A 23,091-nucleotide genomic window follows, 5' to 3' on the forward strand; every position below is an offset into this window, starting at 1 on the left:
ACCTACTGGTGACACTGAGAATTAGCGCCATCTCGCGACCGACCCCCATCTTGCTGATCCCCATCAGGTGACACGCTGTACGATCGAGGATTGGCTCGTTTCTCAGACCTCAGGTATTGCATTTCAAATTACCACTTCATAAAATGAAGAAGGTAAGACCATAATGTATTAATTTACTTTAAACTGTATATCATGTAGACAAAGTCCTAATAATTATTTCATTACTCTCCTCTGTGTTTCCTGATATACATTACCGCAAATGACTTAATTCATATTCAGTTTTTCTCGCCTAAAGATGTGGTGTCAGATTGGTCGATATTTAGTCTCGTCACAATAGTTTTGTTCCAGGTTTACTAAACGATTACACCCTTTTACTACGGTGCTGTTTTATTAGTGTTTAATTGATGGGTTGTCATTTTCCCTCCGTTTTTTAACTTGAATTGGTGACGTATTTGATTTGTTGAGGCGCTTGCTGACGAGCGAAAGCTTTGCTAAATTTTCCCACAATGCATTTCGGCTTTCAACCACGTATTTTAGCACGTTTATTCAACGGTTGTTAGCTAAATGTTTTTTATGAATTCGTGTGAATTTAATATTACGCTTTTCGTTAGTGTCATTATCAACACAAATACACTGACATTGAGACACCCTGATGAAAAAGGTTGATTCAGCCACCTCCTACAAATACAAGCAGTTGCCAAGCCTTCATCCGGGCATTCAGAAGGCTTGCACTCTGAGTTACATACAGGGAACCTAGTTTCCCCCATTTCTACTCAGGGGAAAGTCCCCGGACACACCGCAGAAATTGCACCGTGTAGTACGGTCGTTACCTTGGTTGACTAACTAATGGCGGAGACGTTCGTATGAACAGAGCTTGGTATCACCGGGGTGGCTTCGTCACCACTAACAGTAATGCAAGTGTGCACAAATGCAGAGACAGAACGGGGCTTAATCTCTGAATGCTTGTCCTTTTGGCGTCTTAAAGTACAAAACAAATATGTACAAACACACGCAAGTGTGTATTTTAACAGACACTGAGCACAGCTTCTGCACGGTCAGGGAAATTAAGTTAATGTAATGGCGTTATGTTTAATGTTAATTTTACTAAATTCAATTTGAACACGGTATGCGTCATCATTGTATAGAGTGAAAAAAACGAAAGGAAAACACAACGTTTATGACTTTTATTTTTTCCTCAGTCAAAAAAACCTACCTGTGGTGAGTGTAATATTTGTATATATGTGTGTCCACATATACTGTAGACTTGTATTGAAAATGTTCCTATAATTAAAATTTTAACGCTTCATGTTTTCACCATATCAAATATTCTTTTGTCGCCCTCAAGTAATCACTGCATTTTTTCCTCATCAAAAACTATACTTGAATTACCTACTGTCATGCTGATTTAAAAATGTGGAAGGAGAGTAGTCTGAATTGGGTGCTGGAGTCGTACACCAGCTCATCCATCGAACTCACATATATTTCCAGTTCACCAAACCACTGTTTTTGGTTGTGGTGCAAAACTAACATTCATTCATTCATTTTCTACCGCTTTTTCCTCACAAGGGTCGCTACATCCTCTTTATAAATTTAATGTAATCTACGAGACACTAGTGGCAATGTCGCTGTTTTATACATACAATACACACATACATTCAATTTCTGGACATTTTCAAGACAAAGCAGTGCTGTGGAATGGAGTTGCAAAGCATGCTGGGAAAATCGCGCAGGCTGCTGCTCAGACTGAGGTGATGTATCACGGCTAGTTTGATGTAAATGGTATTTGTGTCTTAATTTCAGAGATAGTAAAGACAGATTTTGAACATTACTATGAAATATAAGAGATAGGAAAGTACATAGAAATGAGCGTATGAACTGAAGCTGAATAAGCAAAAATAATGGCAACCACCTGAAGTTTATGTTGACTGCCTTTTCTGTAATGCCACCACAAGTGGGCAGTATTCATCGGGATACAAATGCGTTAAAAAGTGATATTTAGCAGATACTGAGCACATAGAAAATTTGCGAACAAGCATGTTAGCTTGTGCATCTTTTCCTCCGTCAGAAAAACATATTTGTGGTGAGTGGAATATTTTTATTGTGTGTCCAGATACTGTATACTGTACACTTAGTCTGAAAATGTTCCTATAATTTAAATATTAACACTACATGTTTTCACCATAGCAAATATTTTTTGTCGCCCTCAAGTAATTCAATTCTGCATTTTTCTCATCAAAATATTTACATGAATATACTTGAATTTCCAACTGTCATGCAGATTTAAAAAAGTGGAAGGAGAGTAGTCTGAATTGGGTTCTGGAGTCGTACACCAGCTCATCCATCGAACTCAATTGCCAGCCGCGAGCCGTTCCAAGTTTGAGTGCGTCACATCCGCTAGCAACGCTGCTTATTAGCGTCAGTTAGCTTCGCCTGCTACGACCACACTGAAACCAATGCTTTCTGTTGGCTCGCTCGCCAGTATCAGGTGACACCCTGCAAGGGCAACGATTGGCTCTTGTCTCAGACCTTCCCCGAGGTGATTGGTGGAGTGATGAACACTCAGTTTGTGACCTCCACAATGAGCTTCCTTCCACAGAAGGAAACACTGTGTCCCATGCACATATATTTCCAGTTCACCAAACCACTGTCTTTGGTTGCGGTGCAAAACTAACATTCATTCATTTTCTACCGCTTTTTCCTCACAAGGGTCGCTACATCCTCTTTATAAATTTAATGTAATCTACGAGACACTGGTGGCAATGTCGCTGTTTTATACATACAATACACACATACATTCAATTTCTGGACATTTTCAAGACAAAGCAGTGCTGTGGAATGGAGTTGCAAAGCATGCTGGGAAAATCGCGCAGGCTGCTGCTCAGACTGAGGTGATGTATCACGGCTAGTATGGTGTAAATGGTATTTGTGTCTTAATTTCAGAGATAGTAAAGACAGATTTTGAACATTACTATGAAATATAAGAGATAGGAAAATACATAGAAATGAGCGTATGAACTGAAGCTGAATAAGCAAAAATAATTTAAGAAGCAAAAATAATGGCAACCACCTGAAGTTTATGTTGACTGCCTTTTCTGTAATGCCACCACAAGTGGGCAGTATTCATCGGGATACAAATGCGTTAAAAAGTGATATTTAGCAGATACTGAGCACATAGAAAATTTGCGAACAAGCATGTTAGCTTGTGCATCTTTTCCTCCGTCAGAAAAAACATTTGTGGTGAGTGGAATATTTTTATTGTGTGTCCAGATACTGTATACTGTACACTTAGTCTGAAAATGTTCCTATAATTTAAATATTAACATTACATGTTTTCACCATAGCAAATATTTTTTGTCGCCCTCAAGTAATTCAATTCTGCATTTTTCTCATCAAAATATTTACATGAATATACTTGAATTTCCAACTGTCATGTAGATTTAAAAAAAGTGGAAGGAGAGTAGTCTGAATTGGGTTCTGGAGTCGTACACCAGCTCATCCATCGAACTCAATTGCCAGCCGCGAGTCGTTCCAAGTTTGAGTGCGTCACATCCGCTAGCAACGCTGCTTATTAGCGTCAGTTAGCTTCGCCTGCTACGACCACACTGAAACCAATGCTTTCTGTTGGCTCGCTCGCCAGTATCAGGTGACACCCTGCAAGGGCAACGATTGGCTCTTGTCTCAGACCTTCCCCGAGGTGATTGGTGGAGTGACGAACACTCAGTTTGTGACCTCCACAATGAGCTTCCTTCCACAGAAGGAAACGCCATCTTCCATGCACATATATTTCCAGTTCACCAAACCACTCTTTTTGGTTGCGGTACAAAACAAACATCCTCTTTATAAATTTAATATTGTCGCTCTCAAGTAATCACGTACTAAATTCTGCATTTTTCTCATCAAAATATATACATGAATTTTCAACTGTCATGCAGATTTAAAAAAAGTGGAAGGAGAGTAGTCTGAATTGGGTTCTGGAGTCGTACACCAGCTCATCCATCGAACTCAATTGCCAGCCGCGAGTCGTTCCAAGTTTGAGTGCGTCACATCCGCTAGCAACGCTGCTTATTAGCGTCAGTTAGCTTCGCCTGCTACGACCACACTGAAACCAATGCTTTCTGTTGGCTCGCTCACCAGTATCAGGTGACACCCTGCAAGGGCAACGATTGGCTCTTGTCTCAGACCTTCCCCGAGGTGATTGGTGGAGTGACGAGCACTCAGTTTGTGACCTCCACAATGAGCTTCCTTCCACGGAGGAGACGAGGGAGTCCCATGCACATATATTTCGAGTCCACTGAGCCACGGGTTTTAGTTGCGGTGCAAAAACCAACACCGTCTTTATAATTAGTATATAATCTACGAGACAACGATGGCTATGTCGCTTTTTTATGCATACGATACACATACCATCTTCATTTTTATTTATTTTTAAGACAAAGCACTGCTGTGGAACGGAGCTGCAAAGCATGCCGGGAAAGTGAAGCACACTGCTGCTCACACTGAAGTGATGCATCACGGCTTGTATGGTGTATGTATATATTATACGGTATTTGTGATACGACGGCAGAGAAAATAGAGAAAAAAATTATAGTACTATTTTTGTGATGCAAATGTATTATGCTTTTGAACGTATTTTGTATTGAGAAGCCAAACTCTACTTAACTGTCCCCAGCAACTTCACCGCTTATGGGGGTGTCATACATCTTCATGTCAAAAAAATCAGAGCTATCCTTGAAGCAGGTCTGTAAAGAGTATATGCACAACAGGAGATAAGACAGTTTAGTGGTAACCCCTGAGGACGCAGAAGCAGTTGAGTTGTTTGAAAATACCTTAATTTAAGGGTTCAGATACATTAATAAAATATATGCATTCATACTCAGTGAGTATTCATCAAATCATGTGAATTTAATATTTAAAATCTTGTAGGTAAAATGGGTCACTGATGAAGAACCTGAACTACATTATGCTGATGATCTGGTTACCTGCAGATATACCGGTGTCAACTGCATATACCAAGTGCGCCAAATTGCCAAACTGCACAATATGGCTTTATTATAAGTGTAAATGCTACAAAACTACTATTGATTTTGCCCCTCAGAACATTTGTTCTACAGTGCCGCCTCGACTTCTACCTACTCTTGGGCAACTGCAAAAAGCCTTGACAACCTACATCATTTTAGATTTGTTGAAAAGAAACTTGACCCATGTCGACACTTGTTTGCCACATGCGGGGATAATAAGGTCAATGCAGGCAGCCATATTGTAACTATACATGTATTCTGCAATGCATTGCAATATCAGCGACACAACAAATAGCATGCAGATGTACATGATGATCATCATCCATGATGATCACACTTTTAGAGCTATCTAATAAAGATCTAGTCAGAGTTAACTTTTCAGCGTCATGTATATATTGAATAATGATGCTAATATTTTACAATAATTTACAATATTGTCCATATACAATGTCAGTCTTATATGAAGTTGGAACTATTTTTGGCACTGTGACAACATGTTTTCACATTGATTTTTGCAGTGTGTAGCGACAGTATGTGACTGATATATATTACCTTCCAACATAGTTATATATACTTTATGTATCTTTCAGTAAAACAGCAAAGATGTTCTAGTACTGTACTCAAAGCAGGCCTCGTGGGTATCCATTTTCCCTCCTACCTAAGAGGGTGGAAAAACATCCCTCTCCATTTTGACGCCACAAGAGGGCACTCTCGCCCAGCAGCATCCTCCCGTTCAAGTGCAGACTGAGTGACTGGATTAGCCAGACGCTCACAAAAAGATTAGAGGGTCACATGGTGGCATAAACACTGTCTGCTAGAAACCCTGGTCCCGCCCCCCCTCTCTGCTCGGTGTCATCTCATCGTTCAGCAGCAAGAGTGGGTGGAGGCTCCCGCAGCATCACAAAGGTGGCGCTTCTCCTTTTGACTATGCTGTAATGCCCAGGGCGAGGGAGGGGAGAGGTAGACAGGATCAGGGTCAGATGGAGCCTAGTTAGCTGGAGTGACGAGTAGAGAGAGAGAGTGTGTGTGTGTGTGTGTGTGTGTGTGTGTGCGCTTATGAGTGAGAGAGAGAGCGAATCACAGAGGGAGAGCAGTGTGTGCATGTGTGTGTCGGAGGGAATCCAGTCACAAGAGGAGGAAGGGGCCATAAAGGCAGGAAGGAAAGAACGGGGGCAGTAAAGACAAGGATAACCAGATTAAGAGAAAAAGATGGCTGAGCCGGAGCTGAAATTACGGAGCAGTCGGGAGAGCGTTGCTAAGGAAAAGATGGGGGGTAGGTACACTACACCACACTACACTGGTACTAGCACATGGCGCAGGGCGGCAGTATTCTACCATGTGGTCTGATGCAATGTTTCCTTATGCAAAGGAGATGCCTCAGCGTGGTATGAGTGTATTTTGAAGTAACAGGTGCATGAGCTTCACTCGTAGTATAAATATGCGCTTCATTTGTATTCCTCTGAAATATGCTTTGACCTGCTTGAGCGCCTTAGAAAAGTTGATGCGAGCATTTTAACAAAGTAATTGTACTTCAAGCTGTTGAGTTGTATGAAGAAAATAATTGCTGTTGTAAAATCTTAGATTCAGAGACGGACTGAAAAGTTCCACTGTAGTTCATTTGTTGTCCATTCAGTTAGATTGGAACAGCTGCAGTTGTCTTTGCCTTATTGTCATGTACACGAACCACAGCAGGTATTCAACACTTGTGACACATTGGAGCAGTGGGCTTCTTTACAGGGAGATTTGGGCGAATCAAATCTGAGGCCCTTATTTACAGAACACAAAGCACAAAAATAAGAGATGCCAATATATGTAGTCATTATGCAATTGAATTCAACCTGTATTAAATATAAAATACATTAAACCTGAAGTCATTTGGTAAGTGGCTACAGCTGCTAACTAATCTTCTTGGATCACATCAGCTGAAGGAGGCATGGACCAAGATGGCCAGGTCGTCCCATCGTCAACCACCCCCATGGTCGCTGCCTCATCATGCCTGACAGAACCCCCAGGGATCCAGGGGGGGCAGACGATCAAACTCAAACGCAGCATCACCCTCGTCAACGGCGTGGGCATGATCATCGGCACCATCATCGGCTCAGGGATCTTCGTTACTCCGACAGGTGTGGTGAAAGAGACGGGCTCAGCCGGCCTCTCCTTGATCGTGTGGTCTGTCTGCGGGGTGATCTCCACCATGGGGGCGCTGTGCTATGCCGAGCTAGGCACCACCATCACTAAGTCTGGGGGGGATTACACATACATCCTGGAAATATACGGCGAGCTGGCGGCTTTCCTCAAGCTGTGGGTGGAGATGCTTATCATCCGACCGTCATCGCAGTATGTTGTGTCACTGGTGTTCGCCACGTACCTACTGAAACCTCTCTACCCGAACTGCTCTGTGCCCGACAGTGCTGCCAAGCTCATCGCCTGTCTGTGTCTCAGTAAGTACCTTGTAGAAACTCCATGGCTACCATTCACCTGTAAGTCGCTCATCGTGTTTGCTCTTTCCAGCCTCCCTGACCTTTGTCAACTGTATCAGTGTAAAAGCTGCTACCAAGGTCCAAGACTTGTTTACAGCCTCCAAGTTGCTTGCTCTGGTCATCATTATCCTCTTTGGCTTCCTACAGATCTTTACAGGTCAGTCCTAGAACTATTCATTAGTCTTCTGTTTATGTACATCGCGCCTCTAAAGCAGAACATACTAAAGGGTCTCTGATGTTCTGATTTAGTAACATCATGTTGTCTTATGAACCATTGCAAAATCTGAAATATGTACTTTAAATTTAAAATGGGGAATACAATGCTTTGTTAACATTGATAAAACAATGATTGAGTCTTGTAACACAATCCATTATATTAATCCATTAATCCATAATCCATTGTAGAGACAAATATTACGAATGAAACCTACCATATTCCACACTCTTACCCACATATTACTTTTGCCATAATTGTTATTCAAAAATGAGTGCCTGTCCACTGAAGCCCCAGCTATGCAGTATTATACTGCACAACATGAGGCACACACAGACAGCATGACAGCCGTCTGCGCCACGCTACATGTACTCCTCACCCTCATTTGCAAGGCCACACCCACAAGCATTGTGCACACACTGTGTTGCTATGGCAACGAGGCAGCAAAGCATGCCGGCTGCTGTCGCACACTGGCCTTTTCAGAGAGCTGAAGCGAAGAGGACAGAGTGTAAGAATAACGCACGTGTGGTGTGGTTTCCCTCATTACCATCTGAAGGAGACAGGTAAAGGAGGGAACTATTAACATGCATGCGCAACACACACGCAAGAATGGTGAGCAAATCACAAATCATCATAAATTCGGATCATAACATCCAAAACGACCACACCCAAGTTTGACAATCCAATAAATATGAAGCAAACACACAATGATAATGTATTGTGTGTGTGTTTGTGTGTGTGTGTGTGTGTGTGTGCAGGTGATGTACCTTACCTGAAACCAGAAAATGCATTTGAAGGCAGCAAACTGGGTGTTGACAATATTGTTTTGGCCCTGTACAGTGGTTTATTTGCTTTCGGAGGCTGGTAAGTCATTTGCGACCTAATTACTGATCAGAAATATAAACAGTTCTTTCAAATGTTTTGCATATCTGCACTGAATGGATACGATGTTAGGTAAACCTGAACAAGTGTGTCCAAATTGCAACTTTGCAAGGATGACAACGCTTGTTGCTAATTGACACTTCTTTGTATTTATTTAGCAAAATGTTTATTTGTAGTTGTGTGAAACGATTGTTTACATATGTAAGCACAGTTGTAACTCATTGGAAGAGCTTATCACTACCCACCAACCCAGTGTACCTCAGGGCAAGAGTATTTCTGCCAGCACTATGACAGGAGTGACTTTTTCAAGATCACACTGATACGCTAGCATGCTCTGATGAAATAGTCTGTAAAAGAAATAGATTTTCAGACTGTGGGAATACACTACAGCAGAGGTAGGGAACCTATGGCTCACGAGCCAGGTAGGGCTCTTTTGATGACTGTATCTGGCTCTCAAGCATTTTTTACCACAATAAAAATTTATTTTTGCTAACATTTTAAAGTAAACCATCACAGAAATGACTGTTAAAAATAATATTCAAAATCAACAACTTTCTTATGCATTTTAATTCGTCCATCTATATTCTGCTGCAATACGGCCAACCATATCTATCTTTGCTGATGATATTTTCCAGGTCAAACACCAAAACTTGATTATTACTGGGTAATGCTGTAGTCTACCTCGGTCATTGAGATGTCAAAAAAACATGTAAATGTAAACTTTCCTCCTTTAGTCAAATAGCTAAAGCTGCAGAACCAAGCCTTCTGACGAAGATGGCCAAAAGAATGAAATACGTCTACGGAGTACGGTGCAAAACTATGCAGCAGCAGAAGTTGTATTAATGGCAACAAGTATTTGATTTATTATTAGACACTGCGCTGCTCACGAAAGTGTGCTGGCCACACCCCATTGGCGTGGGGTAGTGTGCCTGGTCTACGTAATTAGAGCCCATTATCTAAAACTGTTGGTCTTACATAAAAATGCACACATTTTATTGCGTTCAATGTTTAAAAAATGTATATGGCTCTCACAGATACACATTTTAAAATATCTGGCCTTCATGGCTCTCTTCGCCAAAAAGGTTCCCGACACCTGTTCTAGAAGAATGAAATACTTGTCACAGACAAAAAACTCGCTACAATACACCTCAACATTGCCATCTAGTGGTCACCCTGAGGGACAGCGTCTGCAGTAATGCGGTCGCTGTACTGAACCATTGTGGCGAAGAGAGTTTACGGGTCCATCAGGGTGATGAGCTTCGAGTCGTGACCGATTGAACGTGATCGTGGATACGGGCGGCTGAAATGAGTTTCCTCCGTAGGGTATCTGGACTCACACTACAAGGAGACACTTTAGGTAGTTCAAAAAGCAGGTCATTTAGGGTCCAAATACACCAGTAGTAGTGCATCAGTCTAGAGGCCACCAATAACATATTAACTGTTGCTTTAGATTAGATGTCTTTCCCAGTACTTAAAACTTCATGGAACATCTTTGTCTTCTTTTGATTTTTTTTTCAGGAATTACCTGAATTACGTCACAGAGGAGATGATCAATCCAGAGAGGTGACTTAAATGTGATGGAGAGGAGTTTTTTTCAGGAGAGGTTCTCCTGTTAGTATTTGCCAAAAGCATGGCTCCTCATGGACGACTAAGCATGTTTGTCATCTGTCCATTGCATGCACATACATACACCATGCCAAATTTAGCAGAAACAACAAGAAATGTAATGCTCGATTTGAAGGGAAACTGTTTTATTTTTGCACTCTATAGTGTAACCTCCAAGGTCACACCCCAAAAACAACCAAAATGTTCAAACATTGCATCATCTTGTGTTTTTTTGTGATGCCACCACAGAAGTGTAGTAATGATGGGGAAAAAATGAAAACGTCATGATAACATATTGAGAACTCGAAACTCACTTATTGCGTCATATGGTGTGTATTTTCCACAACCAACCATGTTAGGTATATGTAGCCAACAGTTGTTTGGATATGAGAACCATGTGGCATCACAGAATTCATTTTGTTCGACTTATGAGGTTCTACTGTATATTGTGATGCATGCATTACATCACACAAACAATAAGAAGCAAAACCAGGATTTACTTACTTCCAATCCAGTTTATTGTGTTCTTTAATCAGATTTGAGCACACATTAATCACACTATGTTAAAATGAACATTGTCCCAGGAACCTGCCGCTGTCAATCATCATCTCCTTGCCCATTGTGACGGTTGTTTACGTTTTGACCAACCTGGCCTACTTTACAACCATCTCTCCTGAAGACATGGTCGAGTCTGAGGCTGTCGCTGTAGTGAGTATGCTTTACATATAATGTCCGATGCCTTTTAATACTTACGGAATAATGCCATCTGTGGCTCTTTGAAGAGTTTTGGGGAATACCATCTTGGTGTGATGTCCTGGTTGATTCCGGTATTTGTGGGGCTGTCTTGCTTCGGAGCCGTCAATGGGTCCCTTTTCACCTCAGCACGGTAAAGAAAAAGTTGCACTAGTTGTATAAGGAATTATCATTATTGTTAACACTAGGTTTCTAAGTCATTTTTATTATTATTATTATGTATGGGAAATTTGAAATTTGAAGCCGCAAATGTGACAGGAAGTTTCATGTAATGAAGAATGTAGAATTTCAGCTTGTTATTGTCGGCCAGCGTGATATAGGCCAAATGGATCATGACAAAAAAGCAAATAAATACATCTGCACCTCTTGTTCCAGTTTGTTCTACGCTGGAGCTCGCGAGGGTCAGCTTCCTGCTGCTCTGGGACTGGTCCACACTGACCTTTTCACACCAGTGCCATCCCTCATTTTCACAGTAAGAAGACATTTACCAGCAGCTAGGATTGCAACACCGAGTCTTTGTTTTTATTCAAGTAACACTATTCCCAATGATGTGGGACTTGCAGGTCTGAAAGGATGAAGTCAGGATGAACATCTGTTCTTTAAAGATACAGTACATGTAGTTAATATTTAGATCAAATTTGTTAGCATTGTTTCAAGAAAAGAGAAATTATCTTCAAGGATCCTCTCTTAAATATCTCTTGAATAATTTAGCTTCTTAGACTGTAAATAACGCATATTTCCCATTAAATTTAAGGAACATTTAACTTTAACTTTAGGGCAAGTCAAAATACTAAAATGTCTACTTTATCTTTTTCCTGTTTCCTCCCCCTCAGTGTGTGTTGTCCATGTTCTACGCCATCTCTCAGGACATCTTCTCCGTCATCAACCTGTTCAGCTTCTTCACTTGGCTTTGTGTTGGCATGGCCATTGCTGGGATGCTGTGGCTTCGTTTCAAACAACCCAAACTCAAAAGGCCAATAAAGGTACACTAATTGTGTCTGAGAGCTCCGTATGAGAGCGCTGAGTGGTCTGCGCATTCTAACTTCAGATGTTTTCTTTGCATTGAACATCTTTGATTTCATATGAATTGTGCTATTTTTATGAGTGCTTTTGGTTGGAATTATGTACAGAAGGGATTGATGTTGGCACCATGGTTTTTTTGTCATTTGCCATCTTTCATCATTTGCTTTGAGACAAATTGCCTCTCAGTCTGTTTGCTTTATGGAATGAATGAGTCAGTTGTTTATTTTTCCCTCGGTCCTAGCGAGTGAAGTGTTGAAGTTCACAGCAAAATGGATGATCAGGGAAGGCGACTTTCTGAATATTGTCAATTATCAGTTGAAACAGATTCAATTGTAATGTAGAGCCACAGAATTACTTCACTTATTTACACGGGCATTTGGTGACAGACAGAAAGTAAAGGGTGCTGCTGTACCACACAGCAGAAAAAGGACAGGGAGAGTTGGCAGGAACAGGAAGCCAGACCTGAAATACTATATACACAATAATTATAACCATACTCTGTATGAAATTCTCTACACATTCCAGTGAAAAACACCACTAGAACTGAGTAATGCAGAGTTTATTTGTCCACATTAAAATTGAGGGCATGTTAAATGACTGCAGGTTGTTTGTTTCATCAGAGGTGCTCATGTTTGCCATTTTCTTATTGGCCTCTGGTATGATTGAGCCTCACTAGGCCTGTCACGATGTAAAATGTTTCTGGAGGATAATTGTTTAATCTATTATTGCTGGTGAACTACGTTATTCTCAACATTATCTTCAATATATGTCATAATAATACAAATAGGCCGTGCCATAAGCAATCAACATTATATTTAACACTGTCATTGGAATATCAATCACTTTATATAAAAAGAAATTAAACAAAATAAAAAGACAAAAAATACCCCTTCAATAAAAATGATTGAATTATTATTAATCACAATATTTATGATTGAATCAGCATCACTCTTGTCAGAATATTGCCAAAAAACAGACAAATAACCCAGAAATATTCTGAAGTTCACATTGTTTGCAGCGTCTTCATGCATTGTGTTACTCTTTTGCAGGTGTGTTTGTTCATCCCAGTGGTTTTTGTTCTGGGGTGCGTCTTCATGATCATTGTGTCCTTTTGGGCGGCTCCCTTCGAGTGCCTGATTGGCTGTAGTATCATTCTCACGGGCATCCCCGCCTACCTGCTGGGCTACAAGTGGAAGAAACCACATGTGGTCCAAAAGATGCTTGGTGAGTGAAGACATTTCTGGTATTTTCTTAGTATTTGTTCAGGCGTGAGCTGCGAGGCATTGATGACACTTTGTTATGAGATTTGTGCTCAAAACATCAGCTGGATATCGCCCATGTGGAGATGACATGTGTGCCGTGATGGCTGCGAAGTGTGTTTTTCTTTAAGCGGATCTTGTGTTTGATAACACCTGGCAGGGCTGATAACAGGGGGTCCCTGTGTATATGGGAGGGGGGGTTGTTTTGGGGACATAAGTAGAGTATATAGTAGGTCAGATGTGATGGCCAGGTGCTCCGATATGTGTAGGTCATGGCTGGTGAGGTTGTGTATTGTGATACTGATGGATCAGACCAGATCCAGGATATGACCTCTGGTGTGGGTGGTGAAATAGACTTGCTGGATGATGGAGAAGCAATTAAGAAGGTCCAGGAATTCCACAGCGGGTTTAGCGTTAATGTTGTCGACGTAAAAGCTGAAATCACCAAGCAGAAGGATAGATGATGAGATGGCATTTCATTGGTAAAGAAGGCTCTGAAATATGAGCGTAAAGAAGGATATGTTTATATTCTCTTGCATCAAACCGTGAATTGCATACTATATGCACACTGTTGCGTGCACACATCACTAGCAGTAAATATTGCACTGGTAGTACTGGACTAGAAGAGTCATTTAATACATCCTAGAGCTGACCCTGATGGGATTTTTTTCATGGGGCCTAGAATTCCTGGAGGTGCCCCTGGCTAACAGTAATGAGCTCTCTCTCCTCAGAAATCTTCACGATGTTCTGCCAGAAGATCTTTCTGGCCGTCCCAGAGGAGAAGCAACAACGCGAGGGGTCTGAATAAAGCCAGACTAAAGTCATTCACAGCCAGATCATTTTGTTTACACAAACATTTGCAATTTTTGTGTTGTTTGTCAGTTTTTTTAAAGGAGAGGGATAAGGAGTCAAATTCCCACATGGCTGTGTGCACTTATGTAGAGCGTAAGCTAACATTTACACTTAAGCACTGTCACATTTTGGACAGTTTTTATCTAGAACGTGCTTGTTGCTTCACGCTCTAGATTCTAATGCTATACTGTGCTTAGTTGGATTTATTGTACAGTGGTATGAAAAGGTTTGGGCTCCATTTCCTCACTGTGTTCCTCGGAGTGGAACCTGACAGCTGAAATCTCTGAGCTAGCTTTTGTATCCTTCCCCTAGACCATGATGTTGAACAATCTTTGCTCGCAGGTCATTTAACAGTTGTTTTGAGACTACCATGTTGACACCTTAAATACCCTTTCTCATGATTGGCTTCTCTCATGTATGAAGGTCAAGGGTCAATGAGCTTACCAAACAAATTTAGTGTTCCAGTAATTCGTATTCAAGGTATTCAAATCAATAAAACAACAAGCGTGCCCAAATGTATGCACCTGCCTGCTTTAGTTTCAATAACTTCACTTCACATCCATCACTGTGATGGTCTATGATATATTTCACTGAAATGGCTGATCCAAACAACCAGTCATTTATAAAGGAAAAGGGGTGCCCACACGTTTTCATACCATTGTATGGCTGCCAAAAGCGCCATACAAATGCAAAAATGTAGATTGTTTTTGTGTCGTTGCTTCTCTAACAAAAATGTAATCGGATTTTGCACACAAAAGAAGTCAGAAAATAGTCAGAAACTTGACATTTTTCATGGAGATAACTTAATTGGTTTACGTTCAGGTTAATTACTGAGTCCTCGTTTAGATGTACACATTTGATGAATGAATATGATGTTCTTTGTTTTTTACGTCAACCAAAAAACACATTTTACACTAATATTAGAGCCATTAGAATAACAAAACTGCTGATTATAAAAGGAAGGAGTGTGTTTAATCAATCCTTCCATGCTACTAACACAACGTACGTGTTCATAAACAATAACCTTTTCCTTATTTGTTCTTCTTTTGTCCCTTCAGCTGTCATATTGTGGTGTGTGGCGTTCAGTTGAAGCACAAACTGTACAGTGAAATGAAATGTTGTTTTTTGACATGATGCTGCTGTTTACTGACAAATGTGAAAAGGTCAAACCACGGTCGACCAAAAGGTTCACCATTGATCAATTGGTATTTTAAAAATACATATATTTAACGGGACAGGAGAAACTTTTCATAGTTGAGGCTGAATCAACAGTACACTCCATTTGGACTCAATTGCTTCAAGACGGGATAATTAATTCATTGATTATTATGCCCATAATGAGACACATAGCGTTTGTATGAAAGGCTTCACAAAGACACGCATCAATGTTAGTCTAGTGTCTGTAAATAGCATAGCAACCATTGTAGTATTTGTATTTTCTATTGCATGTACCTATTATCTATGCTTATATTCCAGATCGGAAAGAGTGTCACAGCTGAGGTTATGTCATTTGAACAATAATGCTCTGCAATTAGCACTGAGCTAACATCTTTTCAGAGAGGCAGGATAGCATAATGCACAATGACGTGTATTTTCCTGTCCAAATATATCTGTTTTATGGCCCAAAACGTCAGATTAGTCATTCAGGTTTGATGATTAAAATACAGGTATATTTTTGATTGCATACCAAACTAGATTGGACGTTAAAGTCACACTTTTGAGCACAAGAAACACAACACAACACACAGAGGACTGATAAATGTGAATATGAACGTCACATGAATGACAGACATCATTCAAGAATTGATTTCTGCTGAAGAATGGCCAACTCCTGTGTTCGTGTCAGTGAATCCATGATGCCTTTAATGGTAATTGTACAATGCAATGCTGTGAAGACCAACTCTATTGAATCATACGTTAGTTCGTGTTAAACTGGTGTATATCAGTGACCATGGAAGGTACATGTAACAATAAAGCTATTTTTGTTCAATATATTGTTGTTTTATAAACATAAAAAGGCTGCATTTCCTCGCGGTGGGTACAGCTGACGTCTTTCCTTTCTTGTTTTTCTTATCTTCGCTCATATGTGTCTGCTGTCATATCAGCCTGAGGAGGAAATGAAAAGGTCTGATGGCGACTGATAGACAATATTAGCAAAAGGACATTGGACAGCCAGAGAGACAGTGAGTCATGCATTAGCATTGTTGACGTTTCAATTGATAGTTGACTTCACTGCCATTGGATACCCAGTTCAAATATACTGCTAAAATTTAAACACAATCCACGTTTGCCACTTTCATTTTGAGGGTGATTGTAATAAATCTATGCACTCATCCATTGTCTATGCTGCTGATCCTCATCAGGGGAGCGGCATTGTTTATGACTTGTAAGGACTTGGACGTGGATCTTTACTTGTCATCTAGGTAGAAAAAGCACATACGCATACATACATATTAGACAAACATAGATTTGGCTTAAATCAGGTGTTTCTTGACATTATTACTGTCGTTATTTATAAAATAATAATGGAAATGGAAAAACTCAGCTTTGCTTTGTTGCTATTCACCATTTGGCCAGAAGATGGCGACAGAGTCTGTAGTAAAGTCTATAGCAAGAAAGAAAATTAGGACAGTGGGTTTTTGTTGCTATGCGCTACATCGCCAGCAAGTGGCGACAAAGGTGCATGGACAGTCTTGTTAGTCGGTTCACAGGTTACACAATGGCAGGTATAAAATTATATCCTACACATTTACATTTATTTTAATCAATCTACCAGTAAATGCAACTGATGTTTCGAATTATGAGTATTGTTTCCATTTTATTTTTCCCATGTGAATCAAACTGTCAATGTTTTTTTCTTCTGGATTTTCAACCATTGGATTATTTTCTGAAGCAAAACTGTAGGGGGCACTACATAATCACCATCAGAGGAGGAGGAGGAGGAGGAATAGGAGAGTACGCCATCTCTTACCTAAGGAGCCATGTGATCAAAACAAATGGTTTAAATCAGGGGTGTCAAACTCAAACGCACAGGGGGCCAAAATGCATACTTAAGTTGTGTGCCGAACTAGACATGTTGTGGCTCTTCACTTCGATAAAGCCATCTTTGATGGACGGCCTCTTGGTCATTCTCTCAGTGTCAACACAAAAACATCCCAATCCTGACTCGGACGGGATGATACAACACAATAGCCCAAGTACTTTCAACATTTTATTACAGACAAAAAGAAAACAAAGGAATATTTGTGACACGGAATGAAGCTAATGCTGGTCCAGTGGTAATGTACCAACAGCAATAATAATAATAATAATTAATAATAATAATAATGCACCCTGATGGAAAAAGCCAGCACTTCTTTATCAATGATGTGAAACCGTTCAAGCCAATAAAGAATAATGTCCATTATGTCAAACAAAAGTAGTTGATGACAAGAAGTGGATTTGGCAGGCTTGATACACAAAGTGAATTATTTACCCAGATGTCCTTCCATCTTAATTCCTGCTACAGTGAAAACCAAAATAGACTTTTTAAAATTCTTCATAAAAGATGAGTTCAACACAATTCTAAAACACCTAATAAAACTAGTCAAAACTTCAAAACCCACTGTTTTTTTCTTTAGTTAACATTTCACATTTAGTTTTTTTTTAATTCACCTGTACAAGTGGTGTTGGGGGGGATAAAGGAAGGGGGGCAGGGTTATAGGTGGTGGAGGAAGGTCAAAAAGGTGGAAAACTTTGACCTCTGCAGTTCTGCAACGTCCTGAGGTCATGTGACGACGGCTCCCCATCGTCAAGGAAATGGGATTGTTATTTTTCCTCTCAAGTTTGGAGGGAAACCAGACCGCTTGAACACAAGTTTTAGTGTGCGTATTCCCTTCATAAATCCTCCCTCGGCTTCATGATCAAATGAAACCATCGTTAAAAGCAAAGAAAGCGAGGGCCTGCAGCTAAATACACACACAAGAGCTGTTGTTGTCGTCTGCTGCTGTTTTTGGTGATATTTACAATCTCTCTGTGAGGAAATACAGGAAATGAGCGAGTCCTTCATTAGGGGCAACAATGCTTTTACAAATAAAGTCCTGAAATATGTGCACCCCTGCTGAAGTGCCAACAATTTGAGAGCCTTTCTCTTGGAGGATGCTTAGAGCACGTCACCTCCCCGATGAGGAGCAAGTGGAAAGAAAGCATCTTTCGAAATTCCAAAACAAAATGAAGTCAGTCGGCTGGCATGAGCTCATAGCTCACTGCCCCCGCAAAAAAAGCAAAAGTTGACTGATAAGAGAGAGAGAAAAGAAAAGTGCCTCAGGCTTGTGGCCGATCTAAGTGCTTGGCAAATAGGTGAAGATGCTGGAGCAGTCTTTGGGATTTTCAAAATCCGGCAGAAGAAGAAGGAGGAGAAAAAAGAAACTAAACCCAAATGGTGTTGAAGCAGATATATGGACGATGTTACGTTGGAAATCTCCCTGGAGTCGCACGCGTGTGGAGGTCTGTCAACTTCAAGTGAGGTAGAGAGGCTTGTCCCGAGCTCCCATGCCACTGCTGAACCAAACACATGTTCATTTTACTATACATCATGTTCATACTGTACATACACCATTGTTTAAGAGCAGAAATGCACCTTTTAAAAACAAATATTACCACAGACGAGTAGTTTTTTATGCCGTCTACTTGTTGATCGGACTCTAAACTGCTAAGTTTTACAGCAAACTGTGTTTCAGGTGTGCAAGAAAAACAAGAGCCTGTCTTGTACCTGCTTGAATAGCTTGATTTGATAAGGCGGCGTGTGCTAAACGAAAAAGGCAAAGTTAATTGGATGTCAGGGCTAGCAGTGCTGCTGCTGTGTCACTTTCAAGGAGGTGCATTGAAATCAGTGCGTAATTATTGGAGTTTTAATAGCGTGGCCGCGTGACGGTGACGTGGCTGAGAGCCATTCTTGAAATAAAACTGCTGACAATTCCCAACAAGCAAACGGGAACGTGTTGCTTTGAGCATACCTGCAATGGTTGGGTCCACAATCTCTGTTGCAGTATTCACTATCCCAGTCAGGGTTCTGACCATGCACTGGGTTTGGGGCGCCTGGAGACTGTGAGCCCCCGACACTGTTCTGGTAATCCGCCTGAATGTGGGAAAACCCCTGACGGAGAAGAGGAAGTCCGAATGTTATTAGTCAAATCATGGATGTCACTGACTAACGAAGGGAAGATAAGCAGACGTTTGAGACCCACCTGTTGTCCGAGAGGAGGGGAATGCAAAGGTGCCGGGAGCCCCATTTGGTGCGAGATGATTGGCTGCGACTGCTGCATGCGGATTGGCTGGTTGAGCAGGGAGCTCTGGTGCAGGGAGAGCTGGGCATGGGGGTGAAGGGGTGGGCTGATCTGGAAAGGGGCAGGGGGTGAGGCACTCATGCTGGGTGGCAGCATCTGCGATTGGCTGAGGGTGGAGGCCAGGCTGTGGCGCGCAGGTCCACCGTAGCTCTGGAGATCCGACAGGGGGAAGGAGCCTGACGGGCCCAGGTAGGGGGAGGAGGGCTGGGGGCTGTACAGGGGCTGCTTTGGGGGCAGCAGGTGAGAGGGCTGGCTTGTCTGCTGGGCACTTTTTGGCTCCAGATCATTATATGTCTGGGGATAAAACACAACATTTATTCAGTGCAATCACATCAATTGAAGTGAAAGAATATCATGGAAGTCATCGAAGTCATGGGAGTCATCACGCTGGTTAACCACAGTGGATGCTGACACCATCAAATGCATCCGTTTGGTAAACCTGCTCCAGAATGATGCTCGCTATGTAATGAAACGTACTTTTTCAATGGATTTATTTTACTCTAAAGTCCACTGCTTGATGAATGAACGAGCAGATGAAGTTTGAACACCCAAACTTAGGTGAACTTCACCTTTCTCACACCGACTTCTACATGAGCAGGGCGCCCCCCTTCTGGCCAGGACTGCCCTTCGATGTGTGCCTCTATGATGAGCTGTCACACCACTCATCTCCAAGCATCAGTGTTGATTAGAAGGTAATGGAGCCCATTTGTATGAATAGATGCGATGCTGCGGTAATGATCAATAGACACCTTGACAGATAGATAGATAGATAGGAGACACACACACACACACACACACACAAACACACACACAGGAAGCCGGGCAGAGAAATGAGGCTGTTTGCTTGCAGAACAAATGGAATGACAAAAGGAATCTTCCAGCCACTATGTTGTGTGTTGTTAATACAAGACGGCACTAAACAATGCAATCCTCAGCCCTCCTCCTCCTTTCTTTATTCCACTGCTGCCAGCTTTCTGTAAGTCATTGTTGGGGCGCAAATATTTGCTGTGAATTTACAGGAAAGGATGAGGACAAAGCAAAACATCAAATAAAAGATCACATTCAAGGTTTCATTCTGGATTTCCTTCCAGGAACCCGTCGCCGTTCTCTTGTCGGCACATAGAAGAGAGTAATGTGTGTTATATGCTCCATCCATCATCGTTGTTATGACCGTATGCTTGCACAATGATTGGTTGACCCCTCCCCCACTGCCTCTGCACAGCATCTATACCACCCCCCGTTATATCTACACCCTATGGAAATCAGGTATTGTTTCAAATATGGCTGCTTCTTTCCGACATTGAATGCCCACCAACCCCCCCATCTCCACCACGGAGGCCCCTCCCATCTCATTAGCATGGCTTTTTCCATCCAATCCATCATCAGCGTTAGCCAGGGTTTGTGTGTCATGAGCTTTACCTTGGAAACCAGACTGGCTCTGTATGCCGCCAAGGCTTTCAGGTACTCCTTCTTTGCCGCCTCGGTTTTCCTCTTGTAACCCTAGAAAGGTAGAAAAGCAAAACATGTGGCCACAGGTGAAAATGAGAGGTGGCTCATACACACACACACACACACACCCTTAATGTCTCTCTTTCCATCAGTGCCAGTGGCACAGAACACTTTTATTTCCTCATTGCACCATTACTAATACTCCCTCATCTCAATGTGACTCCCTCTATTGTAGGAACACATCATTTCCATTCCAATCCTCCCCGAGAAATGAACTGGAACTACTTTCTTTGGCTCCTATCAGAACACTGACATTAGACGTGTGGCAGCAGATGAGCTTGCTGGTGCAGTACAGTATGTGGGGGGCAGGGGGTATGTGGGAGGTGGGGGGTTCCTTTCTGCTTAGGTTTTGCATTCAAAACCGCCTTCCTTGCTATTGCCGTGACAACAGGTCATTTGCTATTGTATTATCAAGACAGAGGCTTTTTTGGCATGACCATTCCACGCCACTCCAAAGTGCTTCCTAACTATGGCCCATATAAGGACATCCACCCCTTTGTGACATCACAAAGAGGCGGTTTTACCACGCCTTTTAAAACCGAGCGTTTTTGAGCCATCCCAAACTTCTTTCAGGGCTCACTTCCAAATGTACATAGCTCATTATCTGAAACCAGAATACAACATAAAATCATAATAATAGGTCCCCTTTAAACATTTGATAAGCTGATGAACATCTTATTTTATTTTAATAGTTGTTTGGAATAAATTGCCTACTCACTCCAATTTTTTCTTTTTTGTTTTCAACTTCTACTTACAGCCTCCAACAGTGCAAAATGTAAACTATTGCAATTTTCCAACTGGTTTTAAAATTGAGACCATGAGTGAACCCCCCCCCCCCAACAGAACCAGCCTGTACAGTCGTTTGCTTCATTAACTTTGACTGTTTTACCGCGGCTGTCGCTCTGAAGCAATTCCCCTTGCCCTTCTCCTTCTGCTTTCAGTTGGTAGAATTAAATTTAGATAGAAAATGATTTTAACGAGAGTCAGGGGAGCGGGGGGGGGGGGGGGGGGGGGTAAATGGGTGTATTATCTTTAGAAAGAGGAAAAAGTTGCTCATTAAGGTGAGTGCTATCTCACAACAATGTTCTGGTAATTACACAATAGATAATCAATGCAAGCAAAAGACTCATATGCACCATCTTCTGGTGTATCTTAGGATAATGCTTACTGAACTATTGTTCCTGTTTAATGCCAAACATCATAGCATGGTAGGGTTGGGCAAGATACAAAAGATTTGATGATTTCTGAGAATGTTTTGTAAAATACCCACAAGGTTGTATGGTATAGCTGCTCCACATGAACTGTTGTTTGTCTATATGTGCCCCCCCGTCCTACTTCATAAGTGCTCTTAACAAACAACTTACTTGCTTCTGTTCCTCTCCTAAGCTGTCCCACATTGAGGCCACAATCTTGGAGACGTCTCCAAAGGTGGCATTGGGGTTCTGACCCTTAATGGCTGCCTGGGTGTCTCGGAAGAAGAGAGCATAAGCTGACACGGGTTTCTGCGGCTCGTTGGGGTCCTTCTTCTTCTTCTTCTTTTGTGGTTTTGGTTTGGGCTTCATCATTTCTACTGAGGTCCGCTTGTCATTGCTTATCTGCAGGGGGGACAGTAGACACCAGACATGAGTTTAAGCCATGGAGGAAGACAAGGAGGCTACATACATATGTCATGTATTAATAGACAGGATGCATCGACTAGCTGGGATATCAAGCTGTAACAGAAGCCTCCAAAAAACAGCAGAGTGTGAAGGCAGACAAATTGTGTGAAGTGCAGCCACGGTTTGTCTGAGTAGAAAAAACGATCGATTTACGAACAGAGGTGAGCTACAACTAACAGGACATCAGTGAGACTGCTTAGCCTCTGGGGTGCTGGAGAGCAAAACTGGCCAAAGATAGAAAGAAGTTCCAAGCGGCAGCATCTCCACTTCATGAATACATATACATATATTAGGGCTGTCGATCGATTAAAACCTTTGATCTTGATTAATCACACGGTGGCTGCAATTAATTCATAATTAATTGCATTTAATCGCAGATAGAAATACCTTATCTATTGTGTGAGAAGACACAAAAAGATGAAATCTTAAATGAAATCTCTTTAATGGCTGTAACCAACTGCTTTGCCAACAATAAGAAATAGCAATCTCTCTCCACTTTCAGAGAACGGAAACG

General features: G+C 41.5%; 2 protein-coding genes across 5 annotated transcripts in view; one reads left to right on the plus strand and one right to left on the minus strand.

The window, feature by feature from the left end:
* Window positions 1-15: 15 nt before the first annotated feature.
* On the plus strand, window positions 16-16,076 carry LOC131136505 (large neutral amino acids transporter small subunit 1-like). 2 transcript variants are annotated; one of them, XM_058083405.2, is made up of 11 exons: window positions 16-113; window positions 6,941-7,459; window positions 7,530-7,655; window positions 8,471-8,576; window positions 10,113-10,157; window positions 10,784-10,907; window positions 10,982-11,085; window positions 11,328-11,424; window positions 11,786-11,935; window positions 13,025-13,199; window positions 13,966-16,076. In XM_058083405.2, exons 2-11 carry the CDS (start codon window positions 6,952-6,954, stop codon window positions 14,040-14,042), a joined length of 1,512 nt encoding a protein of 503 aa, XP_057939388.2. In that variant the 5' UTR covers window positions 16-113; window positions 6,941-6,951; the 3' UTR covers window positions 14,043-16,076. The 2 variants fall into 2 exon arrangements, with proteins under 2 accessions (XP_057939388.2, XP_057939387.2); XM_058083404.2 differs by lacking the exon at window positions 16-113 and adding an exon at window positions 5,829-6,291.
* A 1,208-nt stretch (window positions 16,077-17,284) lies between these two features.
* Window positions 17,285-23,091, minus strand: part of LOC131136506 (TOX high mobility group box family member 2-like) — a 64,410-nt gene continuing 58,603 nt past the window's right edge. For 2 of the 3 annotated variants that reach the window (XM_058083408.2, XM_058083407.2), the window contains 5 exons: window positions 22,284-22,514; window positions 20,830-20,910; window positions 19,312-19,704; window positions 19,081-19,220; window positions 17,285-18,625 (listed from right to left, as the gene is read on the minus strand). In XM_058083408.2, the coding sequence (XP_057939391.1) occupies window positions 18,583-18,625; window positions 19,081-19,220; window positions 19,312-19,704; window positions 20,830-20,910; window positions 22,284-22,514 (888 nt within the window). In that variant the 3' untranslated portion in view covers window positions 17,285-18,582. The remainder of the gene's footprint in view (window positions 18,626-19,080; window positions 19,221-19,311; window positions 19,705-20,829; window positions 20,911-22,283; window positions 22,515-23,091) is intronic. The other variant, XM_078797729.1, reaches the window with a different exon arrangement.

Source organism: Doryrhamphus excisus, linkage group LG17, assembly GCF_037039965.1.
Source record: "Doryrhamphus excisus strain RoL-2023G ecotype Guam linkage group LG17, RoL_Dexc_Guam_v1.1, whole genome shotgun sequence".
In the NCBI taxonomy this organism is placed as follows: domain Eukaryota; kingdom Metazoa; phylum Chordata; class Actinopteri; order Syngnathiformes; family Syngnathidae; genus Doryrhamphus; species Doryrhamphus excisus.